Genomic DNA, 26211 nt, shown 5'->3' with positions numbered 1-26211 from the left:
TGATGAAATTCATGGGTTCCCACCTCAAGAAAATGTGCCCTGTGTGACACAGGCCATGCCCAGGAGAAGCAAAGCCAGAACACCAGCATGAGGGTGGGAGGGCATTTCCCAGCTGGGAACCTGGGATAGAAAGTGCAATGTCCTACAGCTTCACACCAGCAGGATGGCTACAGCATTCAGCAGCAGAAATACTTGAGGGTAAAATTAACTTTTGAGCAGAGGCCAGCACAAGGAATGAGCTCCCCAAAGCCCCTCCTCCTGCTCGGGGGGCTCTAAGGAGGCTGATGTACCAGAGTGCTCTTGTAAAACCCAAATCTGGCCACAAAACCCAAGTGGGTAATTTGTGCAAAGGGATCCTCACCAGCATTTTTCTCTTCAGATGGTGTCTCCACAGTTATCCTGAGACATCCAGGCTATCTGCAAGACTGTACCCTTCCAGAGTCATGATTTCCACTGTAAATGACACACTGGTGCATGATTCCCTGAGTGTAAAATCACTGGGAATCTGATGAGCTGCACGTGCCTGGGCTGGTTCCTTTGGACAGCATTGCTCAGTTTTTGTAGTCACACAGCACACACTGAAGGCTTCCAGACATCAGTGTAAAGCAGTTTTTTCATCCCTCTGGCAATTATTGTGCCTCTTGCAAGATGTGAATGATTGCCCAAGGTGATGCTTCCCCCTGTGACCTCCTGTGGGCTCCAAATCCAGGAGAGGTCAGGAATGATCTGTACTTCAGTGGGCTGAAGAAGACAGAAGGACACGTGGACAAGTGGCAGCTTTGTCTCTGGATCCAACAGTAATGTGGCTGTTTCCTGGGAGCATTACTGAGTGTCCATGGATATTGTCAGTGGATTTTGTCCTGGTGGGGGTTTAAGCCTTTAGATAAAAATCAAGGAGACTTGAAATTATCTGGCCCTAAAAAATAGCAGCAATTCTGTTTTTTTTACCAGTGCTGCCTTGTGTTCAGCTGTCATAAGGAAATTATATCAGCCTTCCTTTATTCCTGGATGAGGGATTTTCCTGACTTTCCAGTTCTGAAATACTTTTGTCTTCTCTTTCCTAGCAGAACTGTGGGTTTGTCATCTTTGGACATGAAACACTGCTCAAAGTGTAAAGGCATTCTCAGGTTAATAATGGAAGCATATTTTTTGGAACAGGGATTTATTTTTTAAATAGCATGTCTAAGTGGGATGATAGTTCAGTGAAAATCCGTGTTCCTATTTTCCTAACAGAGGTATTTTCCATTCTATCAATAATGGAATTTCAGTGTCAAAACAAGAATAGTGTTTGTAGCTTGCAAAGCACTGTGGGATCTTTGTATTTTTGTCTAGTGCTTGGGAGAAAGGATTGGATACTGGGAAGCCTAACCCTTGAATGTGTCCTTTTCCTGCCTCCTGGCCTGAATTTTCAGTGTTTCTTGGTCTGCTGTACACTGAGGTTATCTGAGGGAGATGCCTGAAAATGGGAAGCCACTGTGGGTTGGCTGGAAGAAGGAGGCATGCCAAGCAAGGGTTTTCAAAGCCAGAATGCTCCCTACATCCAGAAATCCTTCACCCTTGCCTTGAAAAGGTTTCTGCACTCACCCAGAAAGTCTCTCAGCCCAGCTGGGAGCAGCTTTCCAAAGAGCTAAACATCACTAAGAACCAGTATTTTGATGAGTCTTGGTACTTATTAACACAACAGACTGCCTTAATCAGGGATTGTCAAAGCTCCATGTTTCCAGAGTGAGATAAGAGTCCAGGGAATGACAGGGAGGAAGGAAAGGAGTGGATGCCTCGAGTGCTCACAGATTCTGACTTGAACAGTCCCTGAAACCAAGCCAATGTAATCTGCTTCTCACTGACCAGTCAAAGCAAACCCTCCTGGACTCCTGTGCTAATTCCCTGCCCCTTTCTTGCAGGTATCTCCACTCCTGGGAATGATAACAGGGACACTCATCTTGATATTTGTTCCTGCTGCTAAAAGAGGAAATGCTGAACAACTTGGGGGGCAGCTGAAGGCTCGGACCTCGTGGCTGAGAGACATGAAAGCACTGATTAGAAAGTAAGAGCACTTGTAAAAACCATGCTTTGCCTCTAGTGCTTAATTGGAACATCCAGTGGCCTGGATTTAGCACTGGAAAGTGATGACATGCAGGGAGTTGCAGGAAGTTTAGTCTGTGGACCTGGGAAAGAAAATGGCAGTTACATGAGGTATTGACTGCAGTGATGATGCTGCATTCCAACTTCTGCTCTAACCTTTCCAAGACTGACATCTAAGAAAGAGTCTGCTTTGTTTGGCTCATACTTCACACAAATCAAGTCTTTTGAAATGGAGAAATTGCTGTGCTCCTGTATTAATTGTTGTGGCACTGTTGTTCAGACACTTAGATCCTTTTTCTTCCTTAAAAGAGCTACTTTACTGGGGGGAAAAAGAGGGTTAAATGCCAGAAAAAAAATAAGAGGACAAAATACACAAAAGCTTACACTACATGGCAAGTTTAAATATATGTTTACACAACCACTTGTGACTGAATCTGTGAGCACTGAATGTGTTTGGGTGCTTGTATATGTGCATAAAAGATCACATGCTCACGAGTGTTTAAGCAGCTGTGCTTCCCTCCAGAAAGCTGGGCTGTGAATGTGCAAGTACTTGCACTTGTGAATTCAGTGTTACATTGGAATTCTGATGGGAAACTGTGGTGTCCTTCATTTTTAGGACTGCTGGCTGGAATGCCTTCCTGGTATTGTCATCCAGTGTCAAAGGACTATGAGAAGCGATGATGGATAATTTGTCAATATTTCTGTGTTACTTCTTTTGGTAGTTTATGCAAGTGGCAATCACATGGTGGCATGGATGGGGAGGGGGAAGTGAAACTTGCCATCCATTTAAACAGGTGACATTAGGGTGACAGCTCTGTAATTCACATATCATGACTAAGTACTGATTATCTTCTGAAATGGTCCCGTGAAAAATGGCCTCGGAAGAGTCCAGTGCATTATTGTCAGTGGAGCATCCCCTGTGAATACTCCATGCTTCTTATTCTCCACTGCTTTATACCCTGTGTTATCCCTGCCTTGGCAAAGGGAGGTGGCAGGTGTGAGGGCACACTGTTTTGTGAAGCCCTGGCTCCCGTGTGGGGCTCCTGCTTTCTCCCTTTTCCCACTAACCCTTCCCTTGGCTTTGCCTCCGCAGCCGCAGCTACGTGTTCTCCTCCCTGGCCACCTCGGCCGTCTCCTTTGCCACGGGGGCACTTGGCATGTGGATCCCTCTGTACCTGCACAGGGCACAGGTGGTGCAGAAGACAGCAGAGACCTGCAGCTCGCAGCCCTGCGGCACCAAAGATAGGTGAGAGGCAGACTCAGAGGGGGGAAAGGGGGGTGGGGGCTTATTTACCAGAGGAAACAGGCAGGTCCCACAGAGTCAAGTCACTAGAATGTCTGTCATTTCCTCTAGGCCCTTGCAACAATGATAGGAAATGCTGGGATTGTAAACTAGGTTTTATTTCTCTTCTTCATTGCATGAAGTCAAACGCAGGGAGAAGCAATGACCTCAGCTCTCTTAGTTCCCAGGCTGGGGTGCAGGGTAGAAAAGAGACTTTTGTCTTTGCCTCAGAGGATGTTTGGAGAGCTGAGAATGTGGCTCCTTAAGACCCATCTGTGACAGAGCAGGTAGCCCCAGTGGTGGCTGTAATTTGGAGGTTGGAATGGTTCCCCTAAAGCTGCAGGGGAGGCTTTTGTTTCTGTGTGAGGCAGGACTTCACTGTTTCATTGCTCTGTAAACTGCTGTGCCTGCTGAGTTGTGCTGAAGAATGTCACAGAGATCTGGGACACTTTGGGCTGAAGTGCTTGATGCCGTGCAGTGGTTTGGGTTTTTGGTCCTGGTTATGTAATATCACTTGCAGCACATGAGCTATGAAAAGTAATCCTTGTGCCCCAGCATGATGGCACAAACCAGAAAATGCTATAAAAGCATTTCTCCAGGTAAATAAAAGATAGGAAAAACTGCCTTTTGTCAGCTCTTTTGCTTTTTAGCTCGTGAGGGAAAATAATAGTAGGAAAACCTTCTTGCTCTAGCTGAATAATCCCATCTCAAGTAAACTACTGAGTGGTTTGGAGTCCCATCCACCAGTGTCCAGCAGGCAGGCTCAGGCTGCTCTGCAAAAATGCAGTGAGCAAAAAACACAGCCCCAGTCTGCTATTTACAGAGTTTTCCCCTCCTTGATGACACCTCGATTTTGAGCTGCCCTGGAGCTACTCTAATGGAGTTGCCAAAGACTCTGTAATCCAAGTGCTGCACGTACAGTACAGAGAATCCTTGACAGCTCCTGGCTCTTTAAATTGAAATTAACACATTTCAAGTGTGTAACCCAACAGCAAAAGGCTTCTTTGAAGTGGTCTGAAAGGAGCTATAAAGTCAAGGTGTGTTGAAAATCGTGGTATTTAAGAGTCTTATTTAGGTTTCCCTTCCCTTAAGCTTCCCAGTGCCTGTTCTGTCCATGATTTCCCATTACATGATCAATGTGCAGGTTATTAGTTAGTTCTGTGCATGCAAAATTAGCTGTACAGGGGACTCTGTGGGATGCTCAGTTCCACCCAAAGGAGCAGCGTGAGCCCTTTGCCCAGGGATCAGTGCCTGTGTACGAGGCTGAGTTGCGTGTGCTTGGTTTTTCTGAATTACAGGGGAAGAGGGCTAAAACCACCAGCACTCAGCAGGGGAGCTCTTCTAATTTCTGATTTTTTTTTTAAATCTACTTAAATACTTTTAAAATTTTAAATCTCATTTTTCAATCTGTGAAGCTGCTGACTGAATTCCCAGCTCACCCCAGCGATTCGGCCGCGCCCGCTTTTGGGAAAAACTCCAAAAAAAAAACCAAACCCCACGCCTGCCTGTTGTTTTTATTTATTTTTTTTTATTTCCTAGCTTGATCTTCGGGGCCATCACGTGCTTCACTGGTTTCCTGGGTGTCATCACGGGGGCGGGAGCGACCAAGTGGTGCCGGCTGAAGACGCAGCGGGCGGACCCGCTGGTGTGTGCCGTGGGCATGCTGGGCTCTGCCATCTTCATCTGCCTCATCTTCGTGGCTGCCAAGAGCAGCATCGTGGGAGCCTATGTAAGTGTGATCCTTCCTGTGTGCCAGTGCCCCCCAGACTCCCCTCACTGTCCCCCACAGGAAGCCTGAGGTGTTGTCTTGCTTCTGCTCTTGGCATTTTGGCCCAGGCTGGGGGTGCCCAGCTGCTCATCCCTGCTGGCTGTCTGTCATCAGCCGTGGGAACCCACAGGTCTGTTCTCTCTGTACCTCCACCCACACCTTTTTTATTGCTCTTACCCAATGTGTTGGTACAGGAAAATCGACCTCTTCCCTTGCAATGAGGGTATTGTAGCTGCAGTGGTACCAGGTTATAATTACAGTGTCATTTGTTTGTGGGCATGCTTTGGGCTGCCTTGAAGTACCATTCATTTCCATAACTGGGTGGATTGCAGCAGACCAGTATTAATTACTGGGTGATTTCAGTTTGCTGTTATCTGTATCACCATAGCCCCAGTCACAGCCCAGGAACACACAGTCCTGGATGCTGCACAAATGCAGATTAAAATATGGCCCCTCCCCGAGCATTTCTAATTGAATTATACAAAAGGGTAGCAAATAGATCCAGGCAAATAGAATCATAGAATGGTTTGGGTTGGAAGGGATCTTTAAAGGTCATTTAGTCCAACCTCCCTGCACTGTGCAGGGACACCTTCCACCAGACCAGGTTGCTGAGAGCCCTGTCCAACCCAGCCTTGAATGTTCCCAGGGATGAGGCAGCAACAGCTTCCCTGGGCAACCTGTGCCAGTGCTTTACCACCTCCTTTGTAAAAATCTCCTTCCTTATATCTAATCTAAATCATCCCTCTTTTAGACTGAAGGGAAAAGGAAAAGCTCTACTGTAATAGTCCAGCCTCGGGCTAAAATCTTGCTTCCAGTAGGGAGTGGAAATCCAGTCTCTGAACAGGTCCTGGGTTCCCTTTTAATATCACAGAGAGAACATGTGGGGTTCTGGGAGAGTTCAGGGTTCTGGGGTTCAGAGACCTAGGAGAAGTTTTTGAAGGGAAAGCAGGAGGTGTTTGTAGTGGTGGGATCCCTTCTGAAAGCCTTCCCTCAGCCTCCACACAGCAGTGCACACTCCACCCACAAGGAGAATTCACTTACAATTAACCAACCAACTGCTGTTCCTCCTTTCTCTGTGTTTCTGGCACTAGCCTGGCCATGATTATTTGGTGAGTATTTCAGTAGCTGCCATTGTTGTGAGGAAGCACAAGAAGAAAGAGTCAAAGTTCAACATGACTAAGACAGGACCCAGAATGTCCACTCTGGCTGTTTAGAAAGTGCCAGAAGGAGATTCAGGTCTCTGGTTTGTGGCCTGGGCTAGAACTGACCTTCGGTTCAGCAGAAAAATGATCACCTCAGACAACCTGTGAGAGGCTGTTACTGGTTGGTGAAGCATTAACATTTCACTGTCAGCTGTCTCTGAGTGAAGATCCATCACATCCCTCACCTGCTCCCTCCACCTCTGTGTGATTTTCTCCTTTCTCAGACCCAATGACATGTTCATTTGTGGTGTTCAGTCTCTTCATGCAGAAACCCCTCCATTTCTAAGCTGGAAATGCTCTTTGCAAAAATTGTGCAGCAAAAGGTGGCCATTGATCTAATTTTTATCTTTTTTTTTTTCTAATAGCCATGTGACTACTCTGCATTGTATAAGCATGTAAATATAGATGGTATTATTTAACCAGTCTTAAAAACAATTTATTTTATTATGAATGGGCAGTAAATCTAATAAAGAGTCAATGATTTGCCAAGGGAGTTAAAGCTGCATATGGGGGGAGTTTGAGGAACATGAGCCAGTTTGTGATGCTGTTAGGCTGAAGCGGGTAACACTGCCTGTCTGTAACCCTAAATGTGCTCTCTCTGCTGCTGGAAACCTGATCCTAAAAGGGGTGGACAGGTCTGTGTTGGAGCTACCAGTGTCTTGTAACACAAGGTATTACGTGGCAGTGCCATATATCAGTTGAACTGACTTTTCAAGGCAAGTTTTAAACACCAGCCCTTGTTTTTCTGTGCCATTCAAAGCTGTTTTAGTCTTCCAGAGTGTTTCATTCCCTTGTATTTCACTGGGAGACATGTTGCTTGGTGTAGAAGTTTCTCCTTGCTCTCTCTTTTAAGTCTCAGTGGTCTGAAAGGAAGGAGAGACTGTCCCGTGACTCTGGAGCTGGAACACTGAGCTATGGTGGACAGAATGGTGGACTGGGTTTCCCTTCCTTATCTCAAAATCCATGATAAAATCTCCTCCTGGAAACAATACAGGAAAACTTGTGGGATGATTTTCCCATCTCTGATATCTTCCTTCACAGCTCCTGTCCTGACTTACATCCTCGAGTTCTGTGTGTCTGTGAAAGGCAAGAGCAGTGTTCTGACCTGTCCCCCAGCATGGGGCTGTTTGCCAACCTTCTGTAGTGTGCCTGTCCTTAGACTGCTGTCATGGATCACACCATGTCAAAATTGACAGTTACTGGTTTTGGACCCCTCACTGGCTTTAAAATTCTTCCTTCCAGGCAGTTGGATGGCTCCCCATGAGATGGTGATCTCTGACACTGAGCTCTGGTGGCCCCCAGATCACCACCTCCCTCCCTGCTTTAGTTAACAGTTGAGAGTTTTTAATGTCAGCATCAGCTTAAATGAAGTGTTCAGCACTCCAGCAAGAACCTGCAGAGCTCTTGGGTTTATAGGTTTTATATTTCTGGAAAAAACCCTACACATCCATGAGCATGATCCCCCTGGCCCTTACATGCTCTCTTCCTCCCCTGAACACATGTACTTTTTCTCCCTTGCTCACTCTTACAGGTGCTTTTGGTCTCTGGGGGCAGCTGCTATTCCAGTTCTGTAGCAGCCATTCCTACCTGGAGCAGGGAGACAAATTATTTTTTTCCATCCAGTCTTTTCATATTAATCCAGTCAATTATTGGCAGTGGTAGAAGTGGCTGGCAAGGTGGAACAAACCAGTTTTCTGTGTCACTTTGCTTCCCACACACTTGTATTTCTCTCTTTTACAATCTCACTTGGCTGTATAGTTCAATCAGTTCTTATTCAGTTTTCCTTGCAGTGTGTGTTGTAATCCAGCTCCTTAAACACCAATTTGCACATCTGTAGGTCCCACTCTTTCTGAAATATGTACTCTTTGGAACCTTGGTTTTCAAACCTGTCTCTGGAAACCCATTATCTGTGTGGCATCATCATCTCACACAGCTCAGACAATTCAGCTGCTGATTTTACACTCCTTTAAATCTCCAAATGACTGGAGAGAGATGCTTTGCTTCTCCTTCCTCTTGACACTGTTCCAAGTTCCTCAATTTCAGCATCTATTTCAATTCCTCAAAGACATTTTATGATCTTGCAGAAACAGCAAATCCCAGAGTAAAACCTTGCCATGGAGCTTTTACAGCAGCTCAGTCTCAGCTCCAGGGACTTCCTGGTGATGTGGTGGTGGTGACCTGCCTGTTCCTGAGGCATCAGCATTGCCCAGCACTGAGCTGGAGCTGGAATTGCTCCACATCCAAGAGGATATGAGGGTGTCTTACCCACCATTTCAGAGAGAAATACAAATAATGAAGATGTTGACGGATACCACGGAAGGAGTTTATAACCTGCTTAGGTCTTGCTGTGAGATCTGCTGGGGGAACCACTCTGAAACCTACTTTGTTTATAATTTTGGGGAATCAGAATTTGCTAACTCACTTAAACAGAATGGCTCAAGGGGGACATAACTTCTGCCAGCTCAGCAGAGGTGAGCAGCTGGACACCAAAGGGAGATGGTGAGCTATGACACAGCTGGAGTCAGAAGAGGATGTTTTCACAGAGCAGAAATCTCAGTGTAAAGTGAGGCTTCAAAAAGTGTGTGAGGAGTCAAACCCATGAGCATTTCAGGAGCTATTGATCTGTTCTGGAGCTGCCCTATTTGCAGTAAGCATCCCTAGAGTTCTCTCTCCAGCAGTAACATCACATATCCTCATTTACCCTTTGCAGTGCATGAACTCATTTTTAGAAGTCCCCATTAGCAGCTGAAGGACAGACTTTTTTTTTAATGTCAGTGTCTTTTGTCCTGCTTTTTGATCTTCCTCGTTCCTCTTCTCCTTTTACCAGTAGCCACACATCAAGCACATGGTTCATGGAACGGGTGAAATAACACATTCACCAACTGAGAGCTGGTGCACTCTGAAGTCTGGAGCATTTCAGTGATTTATTTATAGGACTTGATAGGAATATAGGACTTATTAGGAACATAGGACTTATAGGAATTCAAGTGAATTCCTGCAGGAGGGGCAAGTCCTCCTTGCTGCCTGTAACAATTCATCCATGTGTGCACTTCACATCACCTCAAGGCAAGCAGTTGCCTGTTTGCAATGTGTATGAGCAGGCAGGGCTGGTTGATGCTGCATTTGGAAGTGTGATCCCATCTCTGCCAAGCTCAGTTTGATCCATCCAGCCACAGAACCCCAGCAGCAGGAAAGCTGTGGCAGGACACATTTCAGAGCAGGTCTGAGAGCCCACCTGGGGCTCTGAGAAGTCCTTGCTGTGGGACATGTGGCTCCAGCTCCTGTCAGCACCTTGGTTCAGTGGATCTGTGTCCTGAGCTTGGCAGTTGGCATTTCCAAGTTCAGGGCAGACCAGTGGACAGTGGGAAGGTGGGAATGGAGATTTCCTTGCCCACACCATCACAGAGGAAACAGATCCAGTCACAGAGAGAGGGGATAGGGAGGGAGAATGTGTGGGAAACAAAGGCAATTTTAGGAACAAATAGAGGAAGCTTCTGTAGGTCGGTGTGTAAGACTTGCTAAATAAAGCAAATTATTCCTGGCAGTGACATGATGGTCTGAGGGGTTTAGGGAACCTCAGCTGGTGTGTGGGAAAGACAGTGGCAGTGGCCACATCATGCCATCTTGCAGTTTCTTGGCTTTTAATGTCTCTTGCTGACCACCTCCAAAGAGCCAGGGGTTATATTTCACCACAAGGCACTGATGTTGCCAAGCCCATACTTAATTCCTGTCTTGGCTGTACACAGATGTCACCCATGCTGTGCCACTGGGGTGGGAAGGGATCCTCCACCTCATCTGATGTGCTACAGAGTTTAACACATAACTGGGTTAACATTGCTGGTGATGAAAATGTCTGTGCTCTGGGGAGTTGGGGCCTTCTTGCCTTTTCTGACTGGCTTTTTGGAACAGAATGGTGCAAGTTGGACTTGATGGTCTTGCAGGCCTTTTCCAGCCTCAGCAATTCTGATTGTAGGTATGGAAGCTGTCTCTTCTTTCTGCTTTCTCATGTTCTACCATAACCAAATATGTCAGCCTTTGTTTTAGCTGCTCTGTAGTTCATAAACTTAGTTAGTTTACACTAACAAAATTGCAGGCCAACCCTCTAGAGCTCTGATACAAATCTATGGTTTGCTAATATTCAGGATAAACCACAACAGTAACAAGGAGTGTGTTGTGTAGGTAAGAGACAAATAAGCAACAAAGGCAAGTTTGCGACAGGTTATTTTCCCTTTGAATGTCAAGTGAATAAATCTTCTCCTTTTTGTGTGTTTTGTTACAACAGATTTGCATTTTTATCGGAGAAACTCTTCTGTTTTCAAACTGGGCTATCACAGCAGACATTCTGATGGTGAGTGCACTTTGGAACAGCATCTTTTGGTGTTCAGAACAGTTTATGAGCTTGCAAGAACAACCTGAAATTCACAATTTCTTCCAAATCCTGCTTCAGCCTATTCTGGTTTTTTTACTAAGTGACATAGAGAGAGAGAGAGAAAAAAGATTCTTCTTGTCCTTTGTTCTGAGCACCAGGGAGAGGAGATGTCCAGAAAGGACAACATTTCTGAATTCAAATAATTTCCCCAAATGTGAAGTGTTTGTGCAGAGCCCCACGTGCACAGAATTCGGCCAGAATTCCCTAACAGTCAGCACATTCATGGACTTTGTTATCAATAACTCAGCTTTGTTCTGCCATAGGAAATCCTTCCCTCCCTCTCTCCCTTGTCTGACCACAAAGGCAGCTCATCTACCTACCATTCAACACATCCACAATAGAAACCCACCTCTGGGAGAGCAGGGAGGAAAAGAAAGTATAAAGAATTTTTGGATCGTGTCCACTTTATCCAAGAGGAAACTGTCAGGGACTTTTCACCTCATGTCTTTAATTTTTGATTCTTTCTCCACCACAGAGCTTTTTAAGTCTTTCTGATCAGCAAGGTGACCTCAGCAGCCCCGTTTTCACATGAAGTAGTGTGGACATTTGTTCAAGAGCCTTGTGTGTTTTGTAGAGGCTTCATCAGAGCTGCACAGAGCCCATCAAACATAACATGTTGAAACCCTGTTGTGAAGGAGGTGTTGCTTATTGTATGAAAAAAGAAAGGCACTAAGGCACAGAACCATTACAGGACTTGCCCGAGGTCCTTTGCCAGCTTGTTGACAGAACTAAAAATACAATCAGTCTGGCATCAACAGCAAACTGCCTTGACTTGTATTTGTTGCTTGTGCAAACATCAAGGAGGAAACAATCAGGCTGGGTACTCCTAGATGGAAAGATAATGGTGTTGATGTATTGATTCAGCAAAGAACTTCAAGCCTCTGCCTTAGCAGTGTTTGTGCTGGAGTTCAGGGTTGGTTTGTGTGTTGAAGCAGCTCAGCAGTTCCCATCACGGATCAACTTTCCATCTTTAACTCATTTGTGAGGGGAACGCTGTGGGGAGTAGGGGGTTAATTCCACTGCTCTCAGACGTGAGTAAACACGGAGAAATGAAGGTTTCAGGGTACTTTGGTAGCACTGGAGGGCTTTTAATTCCCGAGGTTCCTCCCTCCTGCCGGTGTGCTGTGACAGAGCTCCGAGCGGTGCTTCCCGGTGCTTCCGTGGGGTTTGCAGCTCCTGCTGAGTTCAGGGCTGCTCTGGCCGTTCATGCAGCGCTATCTCAGCACTTGGACAGATGTGCAGCCTCCAGGCCAGCTGTGCTGAGGAAGAAATTATAGTGCAGTGTGTGTAGTTGCTCATTCCTGCCTCCTGCCAGAGCTTCCTGTCGCATCCTGCCTCTGGCTGGGATGTTCCCGGAGCGATCCCGGTTCTCTCTGCTCAGAATTCGTGGATGGGTTTAAATGGCAGCTCTCTGTACCCTCACTGGCATTGGCTGGCTCAGGTTAGGGCTCAGCCACCAGCACATCTGCAGCTCTCAGAGCAGCTGAGGTGGTGTCTCTGCTCAGAGGGAGGGTCCTGTCAGACGTGTTCAAGGTCCTCCAGAAAGTCTGTGCCAGAGGGAGACCTGAAATGTGGCCTCTGTTGTCTCAGGCTAACCCCAAAAGATATTTTTCAACCAACTGCTCTGTTATATCAAGGGTATTAGGGCTGGGTCATTGTCCTGTTTTAATTACTCAGATCTTTTTGTGTTGATTTCAATGTGACTTCAGTATCCCATGGCTTTTTAACAGCTTTTATAGGGTCTGCCATCTGCCTTACCAGCATCCCATAGTTGGTTGCATTTTGTAGGGATGCATTTGCTGTTATTTACTGTGCTTTAGTGCAAAAGAACTCCATAAGAAATGATTGGGAGCAATAGTTCCATTTTCCAAAACAAAGGAAAGAAATTAAAACCCTGTTAAAAACTGGATTTTGGTAATTGCTGCCAACTCCTCAGCTCACTGTTCTCTGGTCTGTTTAGAAAACTGAACTGAGTGTCATATATAATGCTCAGCTTGGGGCACTAAAAGCACCAGTGGACCTGTGAAAGTGTTGAAGGAATAAATGTAAACATCATTTAGATGAGTGCAGGGCTGTAACCAGACAGGCTGAATGCAGTGGGATCACCCAAGGGGGGGTTGAGAGGGTGTTTAAGCTGTCACTGGGTGAGAGCCAGGGCTGTAACCACCTTTGACAGACAGCTTTGTGGGAAGTCCTTGCCAGAGGAAGGTGTGGATATGCTTTAGCAAGATGCACTTTAAATGTTTGGCAAATTAATTTCTACTGATTACTATTTATTTGGTGTAATCAGAAGTGTGCTGTTCTTGCCTGGGGCTGGGAAGGAGTTTAAAAGCATTATTAGCGTGAGCTTAACAACACTTTCATCCTATACATAAATATTACCCTGTTTTCCTGGATAAAAGCTCTCAATACTGGCTGAACACTGTTCCTGCTGATCTCATTATGCCAGGAGTGAGGCTTTTTGGAAACTGCATCCCAAATGATTCCTCACAGCTCTCCCAAGATTTACAGATCTCATGACTGCTTAAGAACCCTATCGGGCAGGTTGTCAAGCACCTCCAGAGGTTTTACAAGTTTAATTTCCATGGCAAAACAAGGATGTTTGCTTATTATCTTCCAATTTAATTGTTGGCTCTCCCTGGCTTTGTGCTTCCCTTGCATCTGCTGTGCCTGCCCGTGGAAGGGTCGTCGTGTGGCTCCTTGCCTTGTCTGCAGTCCAAGGTGCCAAGTGCTGGCTCTGATAAACTGTCAGTGCTGCAGAATGTTCTGCACTGCCTGAGATTTTGAAAGGCTGATATTTGTTCCAAATGCAAATTTGTACAAAACAGGCCGTATTCTCCTGAGCACAACTCTCCATATCTCCTCCCAGGCACATGCTCAGACGGTGCTCGGGGAAAGGGGGGATGTTTTGTGTGGAGCATGCTAATTATGAAACAGGTTCCATCAGCCATCTCTGCAAATTGGCCTTAAAATCACCAGAACCCCAAAGAAGCATTAAAACTGCCTTGTAACAGCAGTAATGGATGAGCTTCAGTGCAGCAGGCGAGTGTGTCGCAGGCGTGGGGAGTGCTTGGGACTTGCTGGAATCTGGGCCTGGTAGTGGGGTTTTCCCTCCACAGCACATCTCAAAAATAAAGATGATGGACAGAGCCTTGGTGGCATTTCTGTGTAAGAGCAGTTTAAAGGCCCTTATCTATTTCCATCACAGCCTCTTTAGGTCTTTGCTGAGAAAAGCCATCCCCCAGTTTATGCACAGTCCTGACACTCATGCAGTGAAATTGCTCTACATATTTCTGTTTTCTTTTAAAGCATTAGGTCTTTTTACATGGTCATGACCTGCTGTGGAGGAGCTGCTCTGATGTTTTGCTGTAGAGTCAGAGTCTTCCTTTAGGCTGGAAACAGGCACAGACTGCTGCTCAGCTGTGCCATGGGCATGGAGGAATGTTGCTTTTGTCCTGATTACCTTCCCTATAAATAAACCCCAGTTATTTATTTAGTCCAAAATGCTGCCCTATTTTTAAAGCTGAAGATAAATTGCATTTCCAGAACCTCTTGCTGGTGCTTCTCTCAGTGCCTCCACTCAGCAGTGCCCAGAGTGCTGGGGGTTGGATTTAAGGCAGGATGAGAAGTGCCTGGGAATGAGGGTACAGCCCATTCCAAACCAGCCAAGGGCTGCAGGAGGGGGTGCACTGCTCCGTGGTGTGTGGGAGCTGGAGACCAGCTCAGCCTCCTTTTACTTCATTTAAGAGTATTTTATTAGACAGTAGCTGCCTGGTTTTTGTCTCAGGCTGCTCTCTCTGGATCCCAGCCTGAACACAGGTACAACAGGGACACCTGGGCTATTCCCAGGCTCGGGCAGTGGCTGGAACAGGGTTACTGTGTGTTTTCTTTGCCTTCAGTGCTGAAAGTATGAATTGCCCTTACCCAGAAAGTGCTTTAGAGAGTAGAGTTTCTATCAAAGCTTAGGCATAAACACCAGAACTCACCTCTCTGGCACGTGGCCTTTTTCTGGGAGAAGGGTGATCTCCCGTTGGCTTTCCCAGTTAACTTATTTCAGACCAGCTTCCTGCTTCCATCCCAGGAAGGAGATGCCAGCAGCAATCCATGGCCTTTCTGAACCTCTATTTAAAGAGCAGAGGTTTCCAAAGCTGCTTGCTCAGCCTCCCTGCCCATCCTCTGTGCTGCCTGTCTCTGAACCTGGGATCAGGGATGAGCCAGGCCAATCCCACAGGCTTCCTCCTTGGCTGCTGTGGCTCTCCCACCTCCAGTTTCTGTGGGATGTCCAAACCAGGCCATGGATGGTTTGAATTTAGGTCTATTTTAGTATCAAAATGCCCGTTTAGGGCTGTAATTTACTGCTGTCTGCCTAGAAGAGTAGACAATGTTTGCTACCAACTGCTTCCTGTCCATCAGGAGAAAATGCTTTTTAAGCAGGGATAGGGTGGAGTATTTTTGGTGTTTTGGAGATGCTGGTTTAAGCTTTGTTTTTTTAACTTCCAGTATCTTTTTCGAGCAGGACAAAAAGTCTTGTATTCATTGGCTTGCCATATGTTGGGTTTTAGGTTTGAGTGGGCTGTTTATCTCTTGAATTCCAGGCCAAATTTAATAAGTTTTGGCACTTCACATTGTTTCAGCTATCAATAACTTCTTCAGCTAAGCACACTGAAAACTTGCTGGAAATTGTACTGCTGCTTGCCAAATTATGTCTGCATAATACATCTACACATGCAAAATTATGTCTAATGTAAGTGTGAGTGTGTATTTGTGTGTATAAATATATATATATGTGGATATATGTGCACACAGACATATGATACAGGTATCTTTCAGATTTCTTCCTCTAACTGGCACCAATTCACTGCCACTCCCTGGAAATGGTGAATTTTTAATAAATGTGCCATTTCCTTTGCCCTTTTGCCAAGAAAATTGATATAATACAGAGCCAGGCAGGCTTTCTTCTCCAGGTTTGCTGATGTAAACTTTACAGAAAGAGAAATGCTTTAGGTTTAAAATCCCCTGTTTCACAGATGCACACACAGCTCTGGACTCTTCAGTTAGGCAGAATTTCACTGTATCTTCCCAGATGCCTCTTCCCAGACAGCCTTTCCAGAATATTTCTCCATTGTCCCTGTGTGAACTGGGGCCAGGTGGGAAGAACAACAATAACTCACTCTTAATTTTTCTTTTCTTCTGTCTAATCTCTCCAGTTTGCACCGATTTTCCTGCCTCTTTGGGGAGTGGGAATGAATTGTGGGGCTCTCCTACTGTTCACAGCCTGACCTTCAGCAGGCTTTTGTGTCTCCAATAAAGTCTACAGCTAATTTTCCTCTCGGGATTTCTGTCTCTGAGCCATGTTCTGAGCTCCTGGATGCAAAAGGAGGACAGGGGCTGACATCCCCAGCTGGGTGGCTGCTGTGGATCTGAACATCTTCTGCTCTTTTATTGCACAACAGGAGTTTAACAGGGTGCCTGTTTAATACATGGCATCAAAGTGCATTAGCAGTGTGCATTTGCAGCTTTGTCAAAGCAGGGATGAAAGAACTGGCAGGTCACTCTGAAAGCACGTGGCAAAACCCTAAGGAAAAGCATTTAATCTAATTTTACCCATCATTCGTAACTGTCTGTGCTTGGAACGAGGTGATCATTCTAAACAGGCAGCAGTTCTCTTCTGGGGTGGGTTTTCTCTGTGCTCTTTCTTTTCTTGCTGGTTTTTATGGCTCATTCTTTCCCCTGCAGACAGGGCAGCTCCCCTTCCCCAAGAGGAGCTGTCAAAGCACTGGAAGGTGCTTCCCATCCCCTGCCCTGAGTGAGCTCTCCTGCTCAGGGAATGGATATCTCTCTCTGTAGCTCTGGCCAGTCCTAAATGTCACATTTAATTAATGAATGACTGCAGGAAAGGATTGCAAGGATGAGCTGAAGCCCTGGCAAGGCACAGCTTCTAAAGAAAGACTGAAGGCAGCCCATCAGAGAGAAAGTGGACAAATAAAAGGGATGATGGTCCACAAATAGCTGAACAAGAGTCATTCCTGGCAGGGCACACAGCTCTCCAGAGGCACAGGAAAAGGCACAGTGAGATTCAGTGCTTAGAGGCAGAAACAAAGCTCACTTGGATTTAGAGACCTATTGAATTCTTCATTACTTCCAGCCTTTAAATCAAGACAAGATCAATTTATAAACCGGGATTTGTGGACTCAATGCAGATGTCCTTAGCCAGCTTCTTTCACAATTTATGCAGGAGACAATTACTTTTTTTCTGCTTCTAGAAATGTGTTATAAAATTAAGGTCATTCCAAATTAAGGACAGGGGGTTGCTTTTTTTTTTTTTTTTTAAACTTTTGTCCCTTTCCCTGGTTAGGGCTCTGTTTTCTGTGAGCTCTGGTCCCTTCATGGGGAAGTAATTTGTGTTTTCCACTGCTCCTGTGTAGTCTGACTGATTCTGCATGACCTGCCTAAGGGTGTCACGTCCTATTAGAGGAGTGGAGACCAAACTACAGTATCTTGGATACGGAAAATTTTCCTAACGTGACTTTGTCGCTTTCCACAAGTGGAATCACAGATTTTTGAGGGAAATCCAAAGTGGCTGGAGGTGGAGTGGGAAGGGAGGATGTGACCTTTCATGCTGATGTGGATTGCTGATGGTTCAGGAAACAAAATGATCACTTTGTAACATAAATACAATATACAGTGTGAGTACAATATGAATATACAATACAATGTGAATAAAGCCAATATCCCAGGTTACAGCAAAATACAGGCTGAGGAGCAATAGCAGAGTGTGTCCTGGGCAAAGGGCTGCTGAGAGGACTGGACAGAGCTTCCTTCCCTCAGCACCTGCCATCAGGAGAACTCCAGAGCCAGGCAGGGAATCCGAGCTTCCCAGTTCCCGTGGAGTGGCCAGTGGCTCTGTCTGCCACCAGCATCTGGGGCAGCTGGTTCACTCTGTCCTGCCCTGGGTATAAACTGAGCAGTGCAGCACAGCTGGGCAGGTTCTTACTTCACTTCCCTTACCTCTTTTTGTTTCTTCCCCTCCTTTGCAGTACGTGGTGATCCCCACACGCCGGGCGACCGCAGTGGCCTTGCAGAGCTTCACTTCACACCTCCTGGGAGATGCTGGCAGTCCTTATCTCATTGGATTTGTAAGTGCTCACAGCAGGCTCTGGCAGGGCTGCCTGCCCGGGTTTGCTTCTGTTTACTAACTGCTCCTCTCCAGTGCCAGGTTGGACCCTGCTGGGAAGGGCTGTGCCTGTGAGCAGGGTGGGAGGTGGTGCAGAGCAGTGCAGCTGTTTCACGTGCTGCAGCTCCAACCTGGGAGGGCCCCTTGGGGGGGAGAAACAGGCTTCTACATCTTTTTAGCCTCAGGCATTTATAAAGCTTATAGACAGCTCTGTAAAGAGAGAGTGTTGCTTCTGTGGTGTGGACAAGAGGTGGGATGAGAGTCGTGTGTGTGTGTAACTGTTAATCTGATCCCCTAAATCAAATAGCTGCTTATGGGCAGCAACATGCAGCTGTCCTACCCTGCTGATATTTTGTACCTGGTTTGTATGATGATAAATCACAGAATTAAAGAATATCCTGAGGTGGAAGGGACCACAGGGATCATTAACATCCACAGGACACCCCCAGCAATCCCACCCTGTCCCCGAGAGCGTTGTCCAAACATTCCTTGAGCTCTGGAAGGTTTGGTGCTGTGCCCACTGCCCTGGGGAGCCTGTTCAGTGCCCAACCACCCTCTGGGGGAAGAACCTTTTCCTGAGATCCAACCTGAACCTCCCAGTGATGGTGTAAAATCCATGGCAGGAGGGATGTGTGTGTTTTGGGGGTTTTATTAGTGTTCCTTCTGGGGTGTTCCCTTCTGTGACTGCTGCAGTGATTGGTCTTGGTCTGTCTGGGAATCTCCCTTCCTATGCCATCATTATCCTGGTGCAGAGTGCAACAAAAGACCCAGCTCCAAAATCTGGCATCACAGTTGAAAATGTAAGTCCTGGGAAATTTAATGAGGGGGAAAAAAAAATCTAGATATACCAGGGAAATTTCTTTTCCCTTCTGCAGAGTTTGATGCATTAAGAATGAGAGATCACAGATAATCATTCATAAAATACAGCAGCTTCCACACAAATCCCAGAGTGATGCTCAGGGTGTTTTGAAGGTGCCACTGTTTTCCAGTGATGTAACTGGGATCTTCACTGGTCCCATCACCTGGTGTGCTCCTCCAGCTCAGGACTGTGTGACACAGCTGCTGGGTGCTGGGGGGCTTTTTTAGTTTTTAAAACCATCATTTCTCATCGATTCATCCTGTCGACACTGGTGTGTGCACCTATACAAACGTATTTTTATATATATATATTTAATTTTGTGAGTACATCTATTTAAATATACATAAATATTTACTCTGGAATGGCAGCTCCCCACAATGCTGTAGCTGCTGTGTAGCCCTCTGGAACACATGTGAAAAGGCAGATAGAGATAAGGCTGAAAAGACCAAAGAAATGAGAAATGTCTCAAGAGAATAAAAATGCACAATTTAGCTTACTCTTTATTTACTTCGGTGTTCTGGGTACCCAGGGAGAAGGGATCTTATTTTAGAAATTATTTGAAGGTGGCAAGAACAAAGGAATTGCTGGAAGAGTGGGGAATGTGGAGGAGGAGGATGAAACAAGCAGGGCAGGGAGCTTTGAAGGCTGGGGATGAGGGCAGGGCTGGGGCAGGCCAGGCTGCCTCAGGTGACTCTGCTGCATGTTCATCCTTTTTCTTACGTAAAAGGGATGTCCAGGAGGAATACCGAGGACCCTGAATGATTGCAATTAATCTTGAAAGTTGCCTAAGGCTCCTCAGTGTCATAGATTAAAAAAAAAAAGGTCTTTGGTTGTAGAAATAATGTGCCTTGCCCTTCTGGTATTCAGAGATCAAGCAAGTTGTGTTACTTAAGGATGTCTGGCTGACACATGCACAACCCCAATTTAATGGCTGCCTTAGGCTTTCTTTAGGCTGGGAAAATATTAATTATTATTTTGAATTATCCTTTTTTAATGCTGTAATCGTTGGGCAGTTGTGATCTGGGAGGAGACTCCTCAAGCACAAGGCTCTGGGGCAGGAGTGAAGCACTATGTCATGGAAGGATCCAGCATCCTTTTGTGTGGCCTCTGCACTGGCTGGACTCATCCTCCCTCTGCTGCAAGGACTGAAAGGTCCACTGCAGCTTCCACATAGCCCAGGGAAACAAATACTGTTAAAGTGAAAGGACAGCCAACTTCTCCAGCAGAGCTAAGGCCAGGAATCAACTGGAGTGTTAAAACCCACTGGCATTGTCCAGCTGCAGTACAGGATGGAGACCATCCTGAGGGGTTGAAGCCTCACCTGGGCAGGTTATGGAAGGGGCTTGGGTTCTGACCAGGATTTTCAAGGCAGTCTGTGAGGGCTGAGCAACCTACTGCTGTAGGCTTTAAGGGAAATTTGGGAACCCAGTCCCATAGTCCCGGGAATCCCCAGCCTGAAGGCATCAATTCCCACTGCTGTGACTGCAGTTATCAGGGGCAGGCCCAGAGCAGGGGTGAGGTTTTGAAGGGGAGCTGCAGAAGGCCCTGGAGGTGTTCAGGGACAGACTGATGTGGCACTCAGGGCCATGCTCTGGTTGACATGGTGATGTCTGGCCATAGGTTGGACTCGATGACCTTGGAGGTCTTTTCCAACCCAAATCATTGTGTGATTCTGTGAACTGCACTGACAGGCAGGCCCAGAATGGGTGAAACTCAGCCTCCTGATCACTTGGGTTCACCTGAGATCCTGGAGCTCTGCTGTGTCTTCTGACTGCTCATAGAATCCATCTGAAGCTCCCTCGCTGAATGATCAGGGGTTTGATCTAATGTGGGTGGGATCTTACCTGGTTTTGGTGAGTTCATAGTGAGGTTCCCTCTAAGAGTGCTGTTAATAAAGAACCAGATCCCCGTGGCCTTGCAGGACTGAGCTGTGGCAGGCAGTGGTCTCTGCTGGATGCCAATGAACATTGTACTGACCTTAAAATCCTCAGGTGGAGCACAGAAGGTGCTGATCAGCTGCAGCCTCAAGGGTGTGATTGCTGCCATACTCTGGGGTGTGCCCAGAGAGCTCAAGGTCAGACTCAGACTTTCTGTAACTTCCCCCATTCCACATCTCACACTGCAGCTCCTTACAACCACCCAAAGCCCCAAATACCCACTGGTGATTAAAAGCTAAGAGGCAGGGAGCACACATGTGTGGCTATTTTTCATGTCTCTTGAAATATTGATAACTTTTATTATGGTAAAAAGGCTTAAGAGTGACTTACAAAAAAGGAGTTATGCAAATGCAGCTTTGGGGTGGCAGCTGTGATTTGCATAAGGCTTTGCTACCTTCCAAGCACTGAGATCAGTTACTGTAAATCAGCGCTGCCTGTTCATTCACAAATAAGAATAAGCATTGCTGTGCTATTTCATTAGAGGAGACAGCTTTTATTCCTAGAGAACTGTAACTTTTTTCAGGACCTTTGTGATAACCAACCTGCAGAGTTTAAATAGTTTCTGTTTAACAGCTCAGAGTTGTCACTCCGTGCTTTATTCCTGAGGTAGTCAGTGAGAACTCTCACCTGCTCAGGGCATTACACCCAAACATCTCTAGTACTTTTCTGTCTTTGGCAGCTCCCACTATGCACAGAAGAGTTAAGGGAAATGCCCCAAATCCCACCACTCATGTTGAGTATCAGATAAAGGTCTTCAACTGCTCTCTGTGCCCTGGACAGCAATCCAGACTCGGAAGAGCCGAGTGGAGGGAGGCAGCAGCACACATGAAATAGTTCCCTCTTCTCAGGCTGCATCTCAGCTCCAGCTCCTTGTGTTACTAATTCTGGTTAGATCTTTGGTGCCCTTTAAAATTAGACAACTGTAAGACATGCCAGTGAGTCCCTGCTCCTGTGTCCACCGTGCACATGGATGAACCTGTCGTCCCTTCTGAGGGTTTGCATTATCCTTCACGCTGCTGCTCCACTCCCTGACACTCTCTTTTCCTTCAGGAACACCGAGTACAGGCAGAGTTTGTTTTTTATTTCAAGGCTGTGGCCTGGGGCTTTCTTTTTTTCCTTCCTCCAAATTCATCATTTGCTTCCTACCTGAGCACAGCAGTGCTTTCCTCTTCCCCCCTTGCCTTGCCTGTGATGAGAAATGGGCACCTGCTGCAGGCACTGCTCTGTCTACACGTGCTAGGGCAGTTGCTGTGTGGGCACACAGTGTCCTCACTGCCCTGGTGCTCTTGGCTCTCCTGCCTGCTTAAATTCTCTCATCTTCTCTGTGCAACCATCCATCAGGTCTAGGGATAGGAACTTATCTGGATCCACTTGTCACCTGGCAACATCAGCCTGTGAGGAGGGTGTTTTAAAGTGCCAGAGATCAGCTCTCCTCCACCTTCTGATGGGCTAAAAGCTGCTCCCTCGGCTCCTGTGATGGTGCTTCCCACCTGTCCTGACCTCCTTGGCTCCTGCTGTTTCAGTTTTACTGGAGGGACACCACCTCCAGCCACTCCAGGATGGAATTCCAGTCTGGCAGCTGGGCTGTGGGAGCCTTTCACCCTTCACTTTTCTTCCTTCTCCAACTCTCCTATGTGAGCAGGCTGACAAACTAGATCTAATGAGCTACTTAAGCAGCAAGAATGCTAATGACCTTCCTTTAGCAAGTAGTTAGTAGAGCAGTGTTAATTATCCCTGGTGCAGAGTATCAGGGCAGGGAGATCAGCTTCTCATTAGGGGCAACCAAGGAAAACTGTGGTAAATGCAGCAATTAAGACACTTTTTAATGAAAGTTATAAGTGAAGGTGCAGATTTTACAGCACCTTGTCCCAGTTTGAGACAGCCCTTTTGGTGATTTGGTTTGCAGGTGTTTACCCAACCAGGTACAGAAAGTAGTTCTATGTGTAAAGGCTTCCCTGCCTGAGGAAGCAGAATTCACTTTTTATGGTTTAAAATTCGTATTTTATGGTTTAAAATGCTATGGCTGCTTCAGAGTAGGACATGCTTACTCTGGGAGAACGTTGGGGTTTTTTTCCAGTTTAGTTTGGTAGATTAAAACAGGCCACAGCCCACTGGGACTCAGATCCACTGCTGTCTGACTTACAAGCAGGGCAGTGGAATAAAGTGGATGGTTGGGGTGTGATGCTGCAATCTGGGTGCTCTGTCCCTGTCTGACCTGTGCAGCCATTCCTCAAATACAGCCCATGAGGTGCTTGCTGGTGGTTCCACAGCACTGTCCCTCCTGCCAGAGCAGGGTGAGAGGTGAACCTGAGGCCAAAAAGGCAATCATGTACTGTAACAAAAATGTGCAAAATATTCTCCTGGCATCACTCTCTGTTTCATGGACCATCAGGAGATATTCCATTGCTGTTGGGGGCCTAAAGAGGGGACAGAGGTCTCTTATCTTGTTGCCTTTGGCAGCATGTTTTAATATTTATAGTGTACATGAGTGTGCACAGGCAGCATCTCCCATCATCTGGTGGGGTTGGTAGATGAAATGTGATACACATTTATGGTTTTCATTGTTCTTTCTTTACCAAATCCCAGCTGCTTGGCAGGTGTGCTGTAGCCCTGATGGTATCACTCCTCCTGTAGAGATCTTCCCCCACATTTGGGCTTGTGTATGACCCAAAATGTGGGGGGTAAAATGGGACTTGCCCTTGCAAGTCTGAACACCTGGTGTGCCTGTGTCAGGGAAATATGGGAGGAAGAGAACCCCCCCTGCCCCTCAGCCTCATTACCTGTTTCTTCAAGCAGTAACTTTAAGTTGAGGATTTCTCTGGTCCAGGCTGAGCTGAGTAATTAAAAGCCTTTTTCATAGTGTACTGAAAGGCCAAATCTTTGACATGGCTGTCAGCTGCAAAATAAGGGGAGAATTAGCCACCTGGAGACCAGTCCTCATGGGATTTACCTTCTCATTGCAACGAGCTAACAAGCTTCCCACTTCTGATGACTCAGCAACAGACAAGATTTAAGTCTGCCCTAAAATCCCAAATGACTTCCCATCTATAAAATGCTCTTTGCCAAGGGTTCATAGCCTGCTCTGGTGTTTTTCCAGAGCTCTGTGCACCTCTCATGTCCATGACTTTGGTTAGATGTGCAGGTTCTCAGTATTTTTGATAAATGTTCAGTGCATGTGAAAGTCTCTCATTAGAGAGAAGCCCAGAAATCCAGAGAGGGTCGTTGTTGCACTCAGGTATTTCAGGTTCTGTCCCATCTGCTCTGTCACTCTTCCTGTGCACTAAAAACCTCATTAAATAAGTGATTTGTTCCTCTGAGCTGCCAGGGACCCTGTGTGCTCCCAGCAGGGACAGTTTTCATGGTGCTGAGCACCTTTCAGAATAAGGTGTCCCAGTTCTGCAGCACAGGGAATTCCTTCCTTCTCCTGGGACACAGAGCCAGGGAAGGGGCCTGTGCTGCAGGGAGAGGTGGGGGACAGGGATGCTGCTAAAGGAGGTGCTCCCAAATCGTGGTCCTCTGCCACAAACCTATTTCTTTGTGGGCTTGGGCACCCCCATCCCTACAGACGTGAGTTCCTCCACATTCCCCTGGGATGAGGCGTCTCCCGCTGGGACAGGAGGAAGCCCAGTGTTACCTTAGAAAACCCCTGGGCAGATCAGACCTGGAGAGAAAGGCAGTGAAAGACACAAAGAAAATAGATTTACAACCCTCTCCAGAGGGTTGCAGAGGAGGCAGATGTTGCTCTGCCCCCCAGATGTACCAAGTGCACGTGTTGGCATCGCAGCAGAACCCCTGATGGAGGATCTGCATCTGCTGCAGCCTTTGCACTTCTGCTTTTTCAGCAGCCTGGTCATCCTGAGAAGGCAACAAGGGCATAACCACAGGAACCTGCCATGGGGGAAGCAGTGCAGAGATCCTTGCTGTGGGTATTTCTGGGGCAAACTGGGGTGCCACATATCAATGCAGGATATTGATATTGTCACCGGGTATGAAATCTGCTTGCAATCTCAAAAGGATGCAATTAAGATTAGCAGAATTTTTTTGCCTTTTTTTCGATTCAACATCTAAACATGCCAAGGTTAAAACTGAAATAGCTTTTAGACCATAATTGCTTTTACCTTTCTGTAGTTGTCTGAACAAATATCATTAAAAAAATCAGGTTTACTTCCTCTTATTATAAAGTGTTTCTCGTGCCATTTAGCACAGTATAAATGCTTGTGCTCCCCCACAGGCCCAGCAAATTGTTTACTTTATAAAATCCCTTATTTTTGCTTTCTCATCTTCATTTGCATTCATATTAGATTTAAAAAAAAAAATCAAAGAAACCTTTCACCTGCATCTCTGACTTGGGAGTGGGTGCACCCCAAACCATTGTGGTGACACTGTGAGGCTACAGGGAATACTGTGTTAAGGAACTGTACTGAAGAGAGCAGCCAGGGAGAACCTGGCTTGTATCAAACTGGTAATCATGAAAATCAGGTATTTGTGCCAGAAATAGCCTTTTATGTAGCAGGATTTGTGCCCAAGTGGCAATGTCAGAAAAATCAAGCAATTACAGAGGAGTTGAGATATTGGCTTGGTAATGGGAGGGAAGGAAATGGTGATTGCAGAGATGTTGCTACCATTCCACCATCTAATTAATAAATCAGTTCTAATTAATAACTCGGTTCATTTCCCCACCCTGTTCAGGAGGGACAGAACAGAGTCCGAACGCCTTCCCTGGGCTCAGCCCACCTCGGCTTCTACTGCACCCACGGCCTGTCCCGTGTTCCAAAACACACCCCACATGCTTCCCAAGGAAGTAGTGAAGTTTCCCTTTGTCCCTGCATTGTCTTCTGCCCTCGGATGGAGGCACAGCCAGGGGTTTGGGGGTTGGGATCGTGCCCGCTGCGGCTGTGCTGTCCCTTCTCCGGGAAGGGGGCACTTTGTCCAGCTGGACTCCATCCAGCTGGCTGGGCACACACCAGCCCTGTGCTGCTGCAGGAATGCCACGAGCTGAAGTTCATTTGGCAAAGTCGTTCCTCTTGGTCTGAGATCTGCAGGGCGAGGGAGGAGACGGGAGCTTTCATCCTTAGGTTGGCACCAAAGCCCTGTGTCAGACTGCAGAGCAGCAACAGGACTCCCCCTGCTTGATTTCCCCCCTGCACTTTGGGTAAATGTTCTGAAGCTTTTGCCACCCCCCAGCTGGCAGAACAAAGGCAGGAATCCCACACATGGCTCCAAGCTGCAGCTCTGGCACCGACCCTGCCCCAACCCCTGCGGTCTGTTACTCATGTTGGAGAGGAGACACCAAAAATGATGCTCCATTTGGGTCTTGCCAAATCACACTTGGACAGCTCGGGATGCTGTCATGGTGAGGAGTCTGGAAAGCCCAAAATTGGCAATGCAGAGCAGACCATTTGGCAAACAGTGTGTCATTCTTGGAGCCCAAGTCTGTAATTATGTCCTGTGCCCTCTCTTGAGGAGATGCCAAAGTTC

General features: G+C 46.6%; 1 protein-coding gene across 3 annotated transcripts in view; it reads left to right on the top strand.

Moving 5' to 3' along the window:
* Window positions 1-26211, top strand: part of SPNS2 (SPNS lysolipid transporter 2, sphingosine-1-phosphate) — a 132200-nt gene that overhangs the window by 83776 nt on the left and 22213 nt on the right. For 2 of the 3 annotated variants that reach the window (XR_010435594.1, XM_064677734.1), the window contains exons 6-10: window positions 1902-2044; window positions 3176-3328; window positions 4904-5093; window positions 10617-10682; window positions 17801-17899. Coding sequence is in view for 1 of the 3 variants with exons in the window: in XM_064677734.1 (XP_064533804.1) it covers window positions 1902-2044; window positions 3176-3328; window positions 4904-5093; window positions 10617-10682; window positions 17801-17899 (651 nt within the window). In the remaining 2 variants the exon portion in view is untranslated. The remainder of the gene's footprint in view (window positions 1-1901; window positions 2045-3175; window positions 3329-4903; window positions 5094-10616; window positions 10683-17800; window positions 17900-26211) is intronic. The other variant, XR_010435595.1, reaches the window with a different exon arrangement.

The sequence above is a fragment of the Pseudopipra pipra genome, chromosome 21 (assembly GCF_036250125.1).
Source record: "Pseudopipra pipra isolate bDixPip1 chromosome 21, bDixPip1.hap1, whole genome shotgun sequence".
Taxonomy (NCBI): domain Eukaryota; kingdom Metazoa; phylum Chordata; class Aves; order Passeriformes; family Pipridae; genus Pseudopipra; species Pseudopipra pipra.
Note: the sequence above shows the minus strand (reverse complement) of the source record. Positions and strands in the feature narration are given on the sequence as shown.